At 35.7% G+C, this 17,027-nt stretch overlaps 1 protein-coding gene across 1 annotated transcript in view; it reads left to right on the top strand.

Moving 5' to 3' along the window:
- Nucleotides 1–17,027, top strand: part of prickle3 (prickle homolog 3) — a 41,107-nt gene that overhangs the window by 13,445 nt on the left and 10,635 nt on the right. Inside the window, exons 3-6 of the mRNA XM_079898102.1 lie at nucleotides 13,522–13,705; nucleotides 15,238–15,351; nucleotides 15,511–15,648; nucleotides 16,021–16,042. Of these exons, the coding sequence (XP_079754228.1) occupies nucleotides 13,522–13,705; nucleotides 15,238–15,351; nucleotides 15,511–15,648; nucleotides 16,021–16,042 (458 nt within the window). The remainder of the gene's footprint in view (nucleotides 1–13,521; nucleotides 13,706–15,237; nucleotides 15,352–15,510; nucleotides 15,649–16,020; nucleotides 16,043–17,027) is intronic.

The following is a 17,027-nucleotide window of genomic DNA, read 5'->3' as shown; positions in this document are numbered from 1 at the left end:
TTTTGTGGAAACCATGATAATATATATTTTTTCAGTATTCTTTAATGAATAGAAAGTATAAAAGAACTTCACAGATAGAGAAATATGTTGAAATAAACTGAATGACCAGGTGTAAACAGACCCATTGGAAATTCAATTCAGTTTCAACTCAACAAAAATTTATTTCGGCCCTGACAGATAATTTTCCATAGTAAAGAAAAAATATACATGATAACCGAAAGAGGTCTAGGCTGAAGTCTTTGCTTATTATGCCTACCCTTTATGCATATTTATCTAATGAGCATCACTTTTCTCACTGGATTTGATTCATACAAGATAAGCAAACAGTTACATAAGACATTTTCTAAAATGTACATACATGATTACAAAGGTACACATTTCAGATATTGTTACAATAGTTTAAATATTACATACACAAATTATCTAAATTGAGTTATATAATTATCACGTTGTTTTTAAACATTTTCTTGAATTTACAGAGTGAAATACACAATTTTAATTCCTTATCACAATTATTACATAGGTTTACCCCTTTGACAGATATACATCTATTTTTTGTATTAGTTCTTGCCCTTATTTTTTTTAACATAAAAATCTGTTCTTCAAAGTGTAATTTAAACCTGAAAACAAACAAACTAAAGGAAAAATGTCACTTGTCACAAGGTTGCCGACCTCTGCAGTTTGGGACCATCAAAAAATGAAATGTAGGCGCCACAATCTGTGATTCATCAGCAACTGTGGATGGAGGAAGAAACGTTCATTTCCACTCTGAATTTATTAGCATGAACTGAAATGACCTTAAAGTCTTAATTGCATTATTTACTGGGCCGAATTTCATTTTAAAACACATCAAAACCATTTTTGTGACTTAATTAGGTCTTTTTTAGCTTGAAGGTGATTTTGCATGCCAGGATGATGAAAAGCCTGTGAATGATAGATTGGTGCCAGAATCTGTGCCAGCTGAGCACAAGCACCGGAGAGAACGTCCATCTTGTCATGCGTGTCTGATGTTGTCCAAGGCAGTTGTCCTGGAGGTTGTCAAGCTCTTGTGAGAATTTGATTGAGTTACCAGTGAGCTCCTGGCCATGATAAGAAGAGTCTGGCAGGATGGTAGTGGTTGAATTACCAGTGAAGAACCAGGCAGTTATTACTCAACCGCTCTTTGCTGCCACCATGAAACCCGCACCAGAACGTGTCCATCTGTTCTTTAAACCGGATCCCTTGATTACTCACTTTTACGTTTGCAACTCTTCAGCACAGCACTATGGAAGCTTGTTTCCGCCACAGAGTAAAACTATTTAAAAGATAACTGTGACTTTTTATCTCACAATTCTGACTTTTTTTCTTGTAATTGTGAGTTTATATCTCACAATTGACCCTTCACAGGGAGTTTGATTGACAGGTGATCTGACCAATCATAATCCGCCATCCGCCGAATCCGCCATTTTTGTCCGACAAAGCAGTCGGGAGAGTTAGTAGATTAACGTTGGAGGATTTAAACTTGAAAAACGAGTGTACTGACGTCTTTCCGCGGTTAAAACAACAGTCCTTCTGATGTTCATGTTTATTTGATGCTATAAATGAACTAGAAGGAAGAGATGATCGGTTCACGAGCAGCTTTAACTGAGGCGCCACAGTGATCTGTCACCACACATTAAAGAGCCACATTTAAACAATAAATACCAACGATATTTATTGTTTAAATTTCTTTAAAAAATGACCAAATTTGAAAGTTGAGACTTTGTTTCATATTAAAAGTAACCTGGTCTGTCCTGTCTGTCAGCGCGTTGTCAGTGTCCTCTCTTCTCTGAGATGCATTTTTCAATGTGTGAGAACATGGTGGGACGTGAGAGCGGTGTGGCTTGTGGGATATAGCAACAGTAACTAAAGGGGGCGGGTCTTTGCGAACGGTCAATTCTGAGGAAAAAAGTCTGAATTGTGAGATAAAAAGTCGCAGTTATCTTTTTTTATTTTTTATTCTGTGGCGGAAACAAGCTTCCATAAATATTCGAGCTCAAACCTGTTTAAATAATCATTAGGGATGCACAATATATCGGCCACTAGGGCTGCACGATATTGGAAAAAAAATTACATTGCGATATTTTTTTCCCAACGATATATATCGCGATATTGCGAGCCATCAATCCAGGCTAAAGTCAATAATTACCAATCCATGTTATTAATAATTTCACTAATAAGCAAGCTTCATTACAAGTGACAAAAAGGCCACTTAATATTTTATTCCAGAAACATATTTCTCTCAGAATTCGGTGAACGTTCTACACAGGACCTAACGTTCTTCAGGTTCTAGGACCCGAAAAATTATGTTTTCTGTGCTGATTCAGTGACGCGTTCATGTAAACGGCACCTAGACCCAGCAAAAGTAATGATTAATAATATGTAAAATATTACAACGAGACATTTTAATTGTTTATTAATAAACAAGTGTTTTCTGTAAAGATGAAGTTGACAATACTGACTTGTGATCTTAGCAGTGATCGGGAGAAATGCACTTTTCATATAGATTAATTTTTTATTTTTTTTTAATGGTTCTTCTGTAGATGATAGTTATATTTCTATTTTATTATTATTATTGTTATTTTTAGGAGTGTGAGGCGAGTAGGCTACCTTTTATGCTGAGTTTCGGTTCATGGATGATAGCTTAATCTCCAGTTCAGGCGCTGGCTGCTATATCTAATTTTTAAGCTATTTATTAAATCCAGGAAATTGGATAATGAAATACTGATTAAAATTAAGATACAATTAATACAAAACGAAATTCGTTTTAAAGAAAGCCTTTGTGCTTTCTGTTTGAGGTCTCTGTGAAAGTTTTAAAGCAGTCTTAGTGCCGCTTTCATAACGGTCGCGTCCATAATGTCATGTAGGCTAACATTGTTTTTTCCTCATAAATGCGAACACGAAACGACTTTTTAAAAAAAGACAACCATCCACAACTTTATAACACTCCAGCAAAGTAGCCTACCTCTTTTTGGCCAACATCCTCCTTTTTGTAGACGAAATAGGCTAGTCCCAAATAGCTGATTTAGACTTTTTTTTGCGCCGGATCCTCTTCGTCGCGCATTTTTAGCTGTAGGATTGCCAGTGAATGTTGGCTGTGAGCGGTGAGCGCGGCACAGCGAACCAATCACTGTGCAGGCACGCGGAACGCGTATGTGACCCCAGCAAAAAGCCATACAACAAACTCGTGTTTACTGTGTGCTACCCTGGTGCTACCGTTCTCTTACACTATGGGTGCTACTAACGTTACCCGTCACATCGCATGTTCCGGCGATGTGACTATCGCTCATTCGCACATCGCGATGTCGAAGTTAAAACAGAATATCGTTCAGCCCTATCGGCCACCATATCGGTATCGGCCAATATATGTTCATTTTTAATCATCATTATCGATAAGAAAATTTGGTCGATATATTAAAGCCGATAAATAATGGATTATTTCCTTCAGATGCGCACTGTTCGCCATGATGGTGTTGAATTGCTTGAAACATGTGCAGTGCAAGTCTGTCATATTATAGGCTACATAAAATTATAATGTGAACATTATAATTGTGTGCTTGGGATATGGATTTTAGTGGTGAGACTTTAGTTTTTGTAATCAGGCTCTCAAAATGATATAAAAATTTGGATTTAGATTTATCAGCCAATATATCGGTTATCGGTATCAGCCTAAATTTGTAATTTTTACCGCAATTTTAGGGTTTATAGCATTGTGTTGTCATGGCAATAGAGGTGTAAAATTGGATATAGTTTGAAGTTTATGCAAACAGTTTACATCTAGTGGCTCTACTTGAGTATTTTACTGTTTACGAATAAGCCTTGCGATAAACCAGATTTAGCTTCTTTTTTTTTTTTTCAAGTGGAAATTAGTTTGTGTGGTAATCCCCGTTACACCATAAATGATGTCCAGTGAGTTTAACTTGTATTAAACTCAGAATATTATTTAAAGATGAAAGCGTCGAAATAGACGCAGCTTCATACTGTACATCCTTCCTATCACATGAGCTGTTATAGAGAACATGTTTGAAAAGGGAAATCTGAAACATGTTGTTGGTGAGGGAGGAGACCGAGGGGAGGGCTTGTGAAGGGAGAATCTATTGTTTGGGATCAGTGTTGGCTTCAGCGGCCTGAGGGGGAAGAATCAAGCAATAGAGACCACTGTCATCTGACTCGGCTCAAGCGGGATGACGTTTTGTTCACTACCAGGTCATTGAAGAATGGCTAACTTGCTTAAATCACCTTAGGTCTGAACAATTCAACATATTCCAGCTCTTAAAAAGGGATTTGGCAGTGTCAGGACTACAGGTAATGTACTCAGTACTGATCACTTAGTGTTCAGTTACCTATGATCTTGTGAAGTGTTTCAATTTAGTTTTGTGTTTGAACTAGTCTGACAGGAAGTTTGTTCAGAATGACAATCATAACGGCAATAGCAGTGATGATGATGATGATGCTGATGATGTGTCGGTGTTAGTTTGGCAAAAGTGTGTTTATGTGCTTGTAGGAACTTTCTTTGCAGTGTTTATTCAGTTTTAAAGAATGTCTCAAATTTTGGAGATATGCGCCCTCAGATTTTGCAGACAAGCTTTTTAATGCAGCTTATATGAACAGAAATATTTAGCTTTTTTAATAAGTTACGTGACTATTGTACTGTGGTGAAAATAAGTGTCTGAAAGTCATTCACATTAAAATGTTCTCATTCCAATATCTTTCTTTGACAGTTAAGTTGCATGATTATTGTACTTTGGGGGAAAGTGTCTAAAAGTGGCAGATCATCATGATTCTGTCAAACTGAATGAGGTAAAAGATACAAATGTCAGCGTTTAATTATAGTCAGAAAGATGCCAGCGTTTCGGTACATGATTTGTAATCTTAATAAACAGCATTATTAGTGTGCAAGCATTGGTTCTGGTACAATACAATTGTTTTATTCCTTGACCTTGATTCCTTAATAGTCTTGTATAATACTCTTAAATCTAATTCTAAAACGTTGTATGGTTAGGGTTTTCGGATTTTTTATTTATAACAGCTGTTGTACCCTATATTCAAATTGTTTAATGCACACAATAAATTAATAATGTTTTTAAAAAATGTAATTAATTAAGGTATGTGTTTCACAGTTTGTCGCTAAATTAACACAGAGAAGAATTTATTTAAATTGCCACATTATAAGAAAACATTTTAAAGTCTGTAAAATGCTATGGGATCTATTTTTTTTTTTTAAAGTTTAGCAATCACTAACAATAGTGTGAATCAGTTTTTTTTAAATAACTCATTTGCGTAAATAAAGACATTAATGCAACTTATTTGATGCTGAGACTCAGATGGGACATGAAAGTATACTTCCTACTGGAAAGATTACCTTGTCAAATAAAAATATGATTAAAATCATCACAATATTGGATAATCCAGTATTGAATGTATTGCAAGTATTCAAATATTGATCAAATATTGATATTGTGCCAATGCGCTGATAAAGACATCATTCAGCCATTAGAGCATTGAAAAGTTGGACTTCATTGAGACATTGCATACCCATCTTCTTTGATTTATCATAGACTCTATATGCCACAATATTACAAATGTTTTCTGTGTAAATATGTGCTCATAGGATAAATGAATGGCTTGGCAGATGTGTGTGACATCATCATGTGCAATCATGCCATCTGCACATGCAGCGCGTCTTCAGGACACATCTGGAAACAGATTGCATGTTGATCTTGGGTCAGGATGGCTTTTACCAGCATGGGTGAACTTGTTGACCAGTGCTAATGCCTGAGCCGTAACGTTTCCACACTGTTTTTTGTAGTGTGCTAATCTTTGTTTGTCCCTTCTGGGAACAATAGGACAAAATATGCCATTTATGTAAGCTTTCCTGTTAGCTCTCATTCAGAGATTGTGTGGAGTTGTATGAATATTAATTATTATTTATATATTATTATTATTATTCAAGATATGTGTGATGTACTTAGTGGTTTTCAACATGAATGCACATTTTCTTACCCACTTTTGACCAAAAAAAAAAAAATTAGAATTTTAGATTCAACATTCTTCAATTCAGAATTGCTTGATATTACAGTTTGACAAGGGTCTTGAGATTATTATTTTTTGAACTACTTTTACATTTAGATTTTTTGACACTTGATTGCATGTTAAAGCATGACACTCATGGGCATAAAAACAGTCTATCGTGTCTATTGACAAACTTTATTGCTTAAAATGTGTTTGCAAAGTATCAATTTGTTATAAAAAGAGAACAGAAGTGTATTTACTGTAACAAATTGATATTTATTCATCAAGGAAACATTAAATTGATCACAAAAAAACCCTATTATAAATCATTCTATTCATCAAATAATACTGAAAAAAAAATTATACTGCACTGTAAAAAAGGGTCATTTAACTGTTAAATATTGCTAAAATGCTAGTTAAAAAAACAGTAAGTTACTGTATATACAGGGGAAACATTTTCTGTACAAGGATTGTACATGTATTGTTTCGAAGTAAAAAAGGCAAAACAAATTATAATTTACAGTGAAAAACTGTAAACTGACATTCCCAGAATTCCCTGTGTGAGACTTGACATTTTGAAATGATTTCATTTAAATAATGTTTAATGAATGTTTATTGCATTATTTTAGTGTCGTATGTTACCATGATGGTGTTTTGTGTTTGCGTGAATGTGCACCTTCTGTATACTAATATAATTCAGCTTGTGGAAAGACTTTTGACAAACTTCTCTAGGATTCTTCATGTGACTCTTTCTCTTTTACCACCTGCATTATTATGGTGGTAATCATGAGGGCTTGACATTCACTTTTTTGCTCACCGGCCACTGTGGCTAGTGGTTTTCCATGGGGGAAAAACTGACATATAGATATTTTTAATATTATCTCATAATTTGGCAGCAGGTACGGGATATGACGCTGCTGTCACTTTAAGACCTGACGCACAGATTGTTTCTTTCTCAGTTCTCGCGCATGTGTTGTGGCGCTCTCGTGAACTCACTCAGAGGCCCACACTGTAAACGAATAGTTGAATAAAGTCATTATTTTTGGGGGGGTTTTGCGCACAAAAAGTATTCTCGTCGCCTGATAAACTTAAGGTTGTGCCACTGTAGTCACTTGGAATATTTTAACAATGTCTTAACTATTGGACTAAGTTATGTCTTTAACTTTACTAACTTTTCTGGGCTGGCAGAATGAAATTACATAGAAGCCTATGAGGGAGTGAGACAGCTCTCAGATTTCATCAAAAATATCTTAATTTGTGTTTCGAAGATGAACGAAAGTCTTACAGGGTTGGAACAACATGAGGGTGAGTAATTACTGACAGAATTTTTGGATGAACTAAACCCTTTAAGATACATCAATAAAGTTGTTTTATGCGAAACCATAAACCTTTATCTACAGATCAGGTATAATAATAGTAACATTGAATCATCTTTGATAGTTTCATCGTGTTGACTGTCGTAACCGAACGCGGCGCGCTGTTTAAATGCTGAACGGAGCTGACAGGAGGGAAGAGTTTACGTGAACTTGAATATAACGACTTAAATATTAATCTCTACCTCACATTATACTATAGAACGGCTTTAGAACACTTATAATATAGTGCACTAAAGAAATTTATGGTGCTTTATAATGTTTTTATGTCTTTTGTGGGGCTTAACAATAACACAACAATAGTATACGCACAATATCGGATTTGGATCGGTCTCTTCTGACCGATACCCGATCCGGCAAAGAATGGCGGTATCGTAGGTGCATCCATACTGGCAACCACAGCAGGATTTATTTATTGAAAAAACAACAGGGTTTTTTTACTGTGTGGTTTCCTCAAAAATATTACAAAGCACATCATATTAGATTGATTTCTGAAGCATCATGTGACACTGAAGACTATAGTGACGATGCTGAAAATTTAGCTTTGATCACAGGAATAAATGACATTTTCAAATATTTTTAAATATAAAACTGATATTTTAAATTGTAATAAGATTTCACCATATTATTGTTTTTACTGAATTTTTGATCAAATAAATGCAGCCTTGGTGAGCAGAAGAGACTTTATACACAAGAGAGTTGGGCTGGGGACATGGAGTGGCAGCTTATCCAGAGAAGAAGGGATTGGTAGAGTGGAGTGGTGGATAGGTGGAGTGGAGGAAGAGAGTAAAATCAGTGAAAAGCAGCTTTTGTCTTCCATCTGTGCTTGTGCCCCGCCACCAAAACCCATCTGAGGTGTTATACAATAGACACACTGATACAGTGACGTTGTTTTGTTCAGTATGCACTCATCTGCTTTCTTCTTCTCTGTTTGACATTGTGGCTGTAGCTGTCCATTAAAATGAACTGATGTCTGACTTTAAGAGAACAGTAGCGCTTATCCCATAACTGTACTGAGAAGGATTAAACCCCCACCCCTTCCACACACACACACACATGAACCGCCACAACATTCCCGTTTCACCTCCGTGTGGACTTGAAGACCGGGCTTTGACCTCATTTTCAGCATGAGATAGAGAGAAAACTGATCACACAAGTGGTGTGATATCATCAGTGCCGCCCAATGAGCGGGCCTTCAGACTGTGACACGCGCGTCCGCCGCTCATCAGTCTCTGGCAGCGCTCAGTCCGAGGACGGGGTTTGTTGTGTTGTGTTGTGGGACAGGATTAGGATTAGAGAAAAGTGTGTCGCACCTGGACATTTTCTGGCTGATTCTTGAACTGTATTCAGTACGTATTTGTTCATTCTCCTTTAATCTGATGTTTTAGAGATTATTGTTAATTTATTCAAGCAGTAAGGTAGGAGAGACGTGCTATATTTTATACTGCTATGGCTTTATAAAGCTCTTACTGCAAAGTAAAAATAAATAAATATTACAGAAAATAATTAGAACTTTTTAAAACAAATTCTTATTCTTATCATCAAGGAAATTCAAGTGATATTTAAACATCTTAAACTGTATAGGCAAGTCAACGTAAGAATAACTTTTATATCATTATAATAATTCAATATTATATATTTTGTATTATGTTCATAATATTTCAAGATGAACATTTACTGGACTGAAGCAACTTTGGTTTACTTGATTATCCATGCATCATTTACTTTTTAGAAAATATGTTTAAAAAAAATCAAGTCTCAAATATGATCCATCAGGCTTTTGAGGAGTGTTTATTTGTTCATCTCTCAATCATCATTGCATTATACTGTATGTTTTGCCCCTCAGAATTAAAACTACAGAGCTTTGATCATAAAACAGCATTTTGCATATCATCTCACATATTATTAGGAATTTGTATGAGCCATAAAATCCTGATATATTAAATATGGCGCAAACTTTGTTTTGATTTAGTGTTCCATTTCAAAATATTAGATTTTTCTGACTATTATTTCATATGTCATGCATTACAGGGATAAAGATTCTTTCAACTAAAAATAAAAAATCATTGATAATTTTTTACTCTTCCCATTTCTTTATCTTATAAAAAAAAAAAAAAAAAAAAAAAAGAAGATATTTTGAAGAATGTTTCATGTTTGTCCTTACAATGAAAGTCAATGGGGTCCAAATTAACATTGGCCCCTACTGACTTTAATTTTTTTCTTCAAGGTTTCACAGGTTTGGAACAATGTTAGAGTAAATGATGACTGAATACACATATTTTCTTCACATCTTGGTTCTATACAAAATATAGTGAAGGTTGGTATTGATTTTGATTGTGTGCAAAGTCATTTGGTGTATGTTTGTGGTTTAAAGCGCTTTTGTTGGCATGAGTTTGGCTGTGTAGTGAAGTGTTAGATCCGTGACTCTAGCCATTGTTCCAGTAGTTGCCATGGATGAACTTGCTGTGCTGGTCTTCATCAGAAACATTAGATCATTTGTCATTAATAGATGGCATTAATTAAATTGCTGTGGCAACAGCAGGTTAAGTAATTCAGGGTGAGGTGTGAAACCAATGCAGTGGGACAGGCCTGTCTGCATGCACAACATTTCTTTTTCACTCTTTCAAATAGTATTAAACTTGTGTGCATATTTTTGCATATTTTTTTGTGAAATGTGTGAATAACTATAATTGTGATTTAATGTGTGATTAGATGTATATGTGTGATTAGGTCTTATTCTTCTTTATTTTGTGGATGTTTAGGATACCAACATGTAGAAACCAACATGAAACGCCATTTGCATCCCAGATTTCTTCTGTAATGATGTACTTCTGAGTTAAACAAGGACATCGCTTGATTTTATCAATCAGGAATTGAATAGAATATTCTCTATAACATCAGCCGGAAAAAAAAAGTCTTAGAAAACCGTAGTAAAAAATAAATATACTAAAATGTATTTGAAATACATTTATTTAATATCTTGCATTTAAATATTACTATTATTAAAAGTTCATACAATCTTTATTAATACTGACATTAAAACACATTTTAGGCTTAATATTAAGAAATGTGCATTGTGCACAAGTAGTACTCCAAATAAAAAGTTTCATTATAACTTTTATATCAGTAAGTCTCAAGCGATATGTCAGTAAATATGTTAATATATTTGAACTATACTTAGTATGAAGTAATGAAGGCGGCACAAGTTATAACATTTTGATTTGACTTTGATAAAGACTAACGTTTTCTTTGGCATGTTGTGCTGAATGATAGTTCACAATAAGACCAGTAACATGTAGAATGTAAAGATGGTAATTTTGATTGCAGGGTCGGTTTCTACATTTGATTGTAGCGTAAAGTCAACATGAGTTGATGTAACATCTTTTAGGCATGAATCGCCTGCCTGAAATTATTGTCTGTTTTGAGAAGTAATAATAGGTATCATGAACATCGGTTGTGTCAGAAATGTTGGTGACAGGGTTTGACCAAAGTCAGAAATTAAGATTTGGATTATTTTTAATTCATGAGTAGTGTTCGACCGATTTTATTTTTTTTAATTCCAGTGCCGACATCTTAGAAAGCAGGGTGGCCGATATAAAGCAGATAAATCAATGTCAATTTTATATATATATATATATAGCACCATTAAACACAACCAGGGTTGACCAATGTGCTGCACAATATAAACAAAACAATTTAACAATGCAAAAAATGACTAAAATACAGTGCAATAAAACTTCCTCATAGATTATAACCCAAAATTAAAAAGACAACACAGTTTTAAAAACAGATAGTGATGATGCATATCTAATACAGAAGAGCATTTCAGTGTGAGGGCAGATACACCAGCAGAGATATGTTTAGGGCTGCTCAATTATGGCAAAAAATCATAATCATGATTATTCTAGTTAACATTTGGATTCAGCATTTCCAAAAAAAATCTGCATTTTTGAGACGGAGCCGAACGCAGATATTCAATGTACACGTGGGCTTCGGATACACACCTTAAACGGTCAAATAGCCAACACACAAAAAGTCAAAGTGCCGTTTTGGCAAGTATTCTAATCTTACATCAACATACCGTTAAGAAAGAATGCACTTGTGTAACAAACACGTGCATCTGTGCATTCTGTCTTAAAGTGACAGCAGCCTGATTTTGTTTGCCTCAACAATTTAAATAACCATTTTATGAAAATGTGTTGTATCCATTCTTGGGCTGCATGATATTTTGAAATAACATCGATGTTGCGACATGGCTTAGTGTGATTGTCATATCGTGCAGGATGCGATTTAATCAAGTAAATATATGTGCTAGCGGTTTCAGAGTGAAGTGCGTCATTTACATATGTGTGGTTCACATAGGCATAATTTGCGAGTGGGACAGCTGGGACATGTCCCCATCACTTTTTGCCTGGGTCGATATTGTCCCCACCACTTTTGAAATAAATACAAATAACCAATACAAATACATAAAACATCTCCAGTTAACTAGCAGAGCATTCTAGCACTGAAATTAGTTTGTTTTTGAAATCAAATGATCAAAGTGCTCGTTGCCGCTGCGATCAGTGGTACGTACAGTACAGTGTTCGATCTTCACTCGGACGCGCACTTCAATCCGTTGCGGAGACTCTTCATTCGTTCCGGTGAAATCACAAAACAAAATGCACACAAACGTGTTCCTGCTTGATATACAACCACTGATAAACTTAATCGGTTTTGATGAGAAAAACTATACAAGTGCGGATTAGAACCCAGAACCTCTGACACGCTTGGCAAAAGTTCTGCCTCTGGACCATTAAAGTACATGCGTAAAATAGTCGGATCTATGTATTTACGCCACTGGTGGTTCATGATAGTGTTTCAGAGACTCAGAACAGCTTGAATCATTTACTGTGAATCAAGCCGTTCAGAGACGCTGTGAGCTGCACACGTGTGAATGAACATACAGTGCCTTCACTCTGAAACTGGCAGCATGTCTATTTATTTGCCTGCAACTCCTCAACATAAAAGCTTGATGGTAAACCAGGGATGGGCAACTTCGGTCCTGGAGGGCCACTGTCCTACAGAGTTTAGCTCCAACCCTGAAAAAATCACCTGCCTGTAATTTTCTAGTAATCCTGAGGACCTTGATTAGCTTGTTCAGGTGTGTTTGATTAGGGTTGAAGCTAAACTCTGTAGGACAGTGGCCCTCCAGGACCGAAGTTGCCCATCCCTGTGGTAAACCATTTGAAAATGAAGAAATATAGGGCCAGATTTACTAAACAGAGCAAATTAGCCTTAGAGCGCAATCCCATAAAAGTCCCATGGGAATGGAAAGTTCTGCACGTGATCTACTGACAACAATCTACCAAGAGCAGCGCAAATTAGCGTCTGGTTTAAGACATGCCTTTTGGGGCGGTAAATATTGACGGAAATACCAATAACTTGACTAGCGCAAACCTTAGTGAATCACCTTGGATGATTCATTTAAATACTCTCCTCCCATAAATTCTGCGTCTGAAAGGGAAACTCCTACAAATGCATATCGTTAGCTTCATAGCATAATTGCCTAAGTCATATTTCAATGTCTTTGGAAAACAAGAAGAAACAAAAAATGACTTAGGCAATTATGCTATGAGGCTAATGATATGCAATAAGGTCATCTGCAAAAATAACTGTTTCCATGCTTTTCAGCGCCATCCTGACAGTAGTTTTTTAACGCCAAAAGAGGGTTTGTGCAAGCTGTTAGTGAATCTGGCCATGAGACGTAAATATTAGTATTGTATTTTTAAAGAAAAAATTAAATGTAAAATGTATTATTACATTATATTTCTTATTTTGTTAATATATTTAATAATCACAATAAAATCATAATAATAATAATTATTATTATTATTTTATAAGTAGTCAAAAACGGTGTGAATGTGGGCTATAAAAACTCAAGTGGAATGAGTTTTTTTTTAAATAAACCAAAAAAAGTATGAACACCTGATTTTTGTTTTGTTTTTCAGATTCATTCCCTAATTCCCCCCCCCCCCAAATCCTAAACCGTTGTGTTAAAAGTGTCATTTTCAGTTGTGTTGGATTGGCAGTGTCCAGTCTGTCCACTCAACACCCCTCTGCTGACCTGTTTCCACAGGAAGATCTGTGTGCACTGTAAGTGTGTGCGGGAAGAGCATGTGGTGCGCTCGGTGCCCGGCCAGCTGGAGAGAATGATGATGAAGCTGGTGTCCGACTTCCAGAGGCACTCCATATCCGACGACGACTCGGGCTGCGCCTCGGAAGAATACGCCTGGGTGCCGCCCGGAATCAAGCCCGAACAGGTGAGGACACCGCTTTCAGGAGAATCTATAGATACAATGACGTCAAAGTAAAGTGTTAAGTGAGCGGTCGGTCTGAATTAGCCAATCACAGCCTCTCTTAAATCCACTAAAGCTGCTCTTTTCATACAATGACACAAGGCTGTCAAGCTTCAAGAAGGACAAAAAACATCACCTCAGTCCTGTGTAGCACCAGTGTTGATGTTCAGTTCTGCATTTCATTTTATCCTGTCCAATAACTGCCCATTTAGACCATTAGAGACTGTACCAACATGTAAAAGCAACTAATCAGTTTTTTGTCTTGTGATGAGGAAAACGCTGATGGAATTGCAAAATCCAGTCATAAAAATTGACAGTATAACATAGAACGTCATGAAATTTGGCAAATTTTGGATCGATAAGTCAAAACTAGGGCTGTATACTTAGTGCCTGTAAGTGTTAAACCTCAAAAGACTGTTAATCAAATATAAAGTGTGTATGTTCTGCACATAGGCGGAGCGTGTGTAAGGCTGGACCCTGGCCATTTGAGACTAGCCTGGAATATTCTCACTCAAACCACTGACTGCTGCTGCATCTGATTGCTTTTAAGGCCAGTTCACACCATACAGACAACACGGTGTGTGAACTGAACATGTTCAGTTAGCGTTTGTCGGTGTCTGTTGAACAGGACAGTTATTTTTGTATAAAATTCTAAATCCAACTGCCAACTTGTTAGTTGGCGTTCGTCTGTACGGTATGAATTGGCCTTTAGAGGTAAAAGCTGACCTTAACTGCTGGAGAGATTGGAGAAACGGATTGGGTGTTTGGGCTCTTGAGAGCGGCAAAAGTTTCTATTTACAATTCGTTTTTTAAGCATCGAGCAGTGTAGCCAATCACAAACATATCTGTTGATTTCTTGAACGCAATAGCCAATCAGAGGTGTTTAAGTTAGAATCCACTCACCACTCAAAATGTCAGAGTTTTTGTCCACTTTCCAGTGCTGACTTCTGAACTCGCGCAAATCTTCACGTCACAAGTAAACTTATAACAAACGAAGTGTAGACTAAATAAGAGATTCATTGCGCAGTCAGCTTCATTGATTATAACTTTGGAACTCGTGACAAATTGAGACGAGCGACAGCTTTTTAGTGATTTAGCTTTCTAGGCAATATATATTTAATTCAGAATTTGAATAAAACATTTGTTTTGCTGCAATAGGTAAGGCAATGGTTATTTATTATGCAAATTAGCTGCCACGCCAAATCACGCATGCTTGCTTTCCTGTTCAAATTAAACTGGTTTGCGAACTGGTTTAACTTTAGGAAAAATATTACTATTGTACAGTAGAATGTATTTATCAAACTAATAATAATAAAACTATTAAAACCTAAAAAAAGGAATTGATACATTTTAATTTGATGAAAAAAAAAAAACTGAATTTCCGAGAAAAAAAAAAAAAAACGGAATTTGGGGAAAAATAAAAAAGGATTTCATAAGGCCCCAGACATAATCTGTCACACTATTATATGTGTGTATTTGTGTTCTTGTATGTACAGGTTTATCAATACTTCAGCTGTATTCCAGAGGACAAGGTTCCGTACGTGAACAGTCTAGGAGAACGGTATCGTATTAAACAGCTCTTGCACCAGCTGCCCGCCCATGACAGCGAGGTGAAACCCCTCACATACTTAGCATGTTTTCATGAATTCATCATTCATATTAGCCTGAATACATTAATGATGTTGAGAAGGTCATGTTGTAAGTCTGTGTTGGTCTTGCGTGAGCTGTAACAGTATTGTAAATGTATGTGTGTGTGTGTTTGTGCATAGCCTCAGTACTGTAACTCTCTGGATGAAGAAGAGAAGAAAGAATTGAAGTTATTCAGCCAGCAAAGGAAGAGAGAGAATCTGGGCCGGGGCATCGTACGACTTTTCCCAGTCACCATGACCGGAGCCATCTGTCAACAGGTAGAGAGAGAGAGAGAGAGAGACAAACATGGCACAGTCTGCTGATGAGATCGGTCCGGATGCAACTTTTCAACTGTAAAATCACCTTGACATGTGAACTTACTGCTTCCTTCTCCCAGAAATAGTGCATACTTAGCTGAGTACCACTTCGGCTCATGTATAGAGTGTGCACAGAACTACTTGAGCTGAAGAGGCACTCGTCTGGCATGTGGCTTCTGGAAACTTTTTGATATGCTGTGATAAATTCAGACTCCGGTCTGACCAGTGCCAAGACAGATACCATATGTACTAGATAAAACCGCATACTTTCCATACACCCCCTGCAATATTTCATGTGTTTTGCCACATTTCAACACCTATAATCCACTCCAGATGATGAGTAGCTGCCAAGAGGGTGTGACTGTGTTGAGAAGAGGCAGATTATTACAAGTCTTGATTTGTGTGAAAACCCAGTTTTTTATGTCATCAAACACAGAATATAGTTAGAATGTAATCTTTCTTTCATATTTCTACTTGTGAGGTTTATAATTTTGACTTTATTATAGCTTTTTATTATAGAGTTGTCACCCTGCTAAAGAACAGGGACGTGCTGTTAAAGCAACGTTAAACGGTTCTAGACATGTATTGAAGCAGAATTAACCCTTTTACTCCCGGTAAAATCACTGTAACAACCTTGAGTGGGTTCATGTTTTTTTGTTTTTTTTTATGTTCAAATTAATAATTTGAATCATTGATGATAAAAATCAGGACCTAGTTGAACTAAATTCTGTTTTATATAAACATTTGAAATGTACAGTCATTTTCATAAAAAGAAATTGACAAAAATATAGATTTTTTGGGGGGACAGGGGGCATAAAATAATAATAATAATTATTATTTGAATGCTTTTTATTTTATTAAATTATAAAAGTATTAATCATTAAAGAAAACTCTATAGTGATAACACTATTGTACTATTAAATATATATTTAATGTGTAATAATAATCAATTTGTTACAGTACAATTAATAATATTATTTAAATTAATTTTATTTATTAAGTACATAAAGAAATATAGTAATAATTTTATTGTACTGTAAAATAAGATTATATACTGTAATATACTGTACTGTAAATTATATAAAATATTTTATAGTACAACCGTAAAATGACAATACTAATATGTATGATATTTATCTTAATTTCTTTGCTTTCAAACATTAAATCATAGAGCTTATATTATTTTCACTGAAAGGTGATCATTTTTTATCTCTGAAGCAGAAAATCATGAATCATCATTATGATATAAACTAAAGGCTAATGGCTAATAAAAAAAGGTTTTTTTTTTTTTTTCGATGTGTCCTGCACAAACTTCTGTTTCAAGAGGAAATACATCGATA

Source organism: Squalius cephalus (assembly GCF_949319135.1).
Source record: "Squalius cephalus genome assembly, chromosome: 16".
Taxonomy (NCBI): Eukaryota; Metazoa; Chordata; class Actinopteri; order Cypriniformes; family Leuciscidae; genus Squalius; species Squalius cephalus.
The sequence above is the reverse complement of the archived record's forward strand: the minus strand, read 5'-3'. Positions and strand labels throughout refer to the sequence as shown.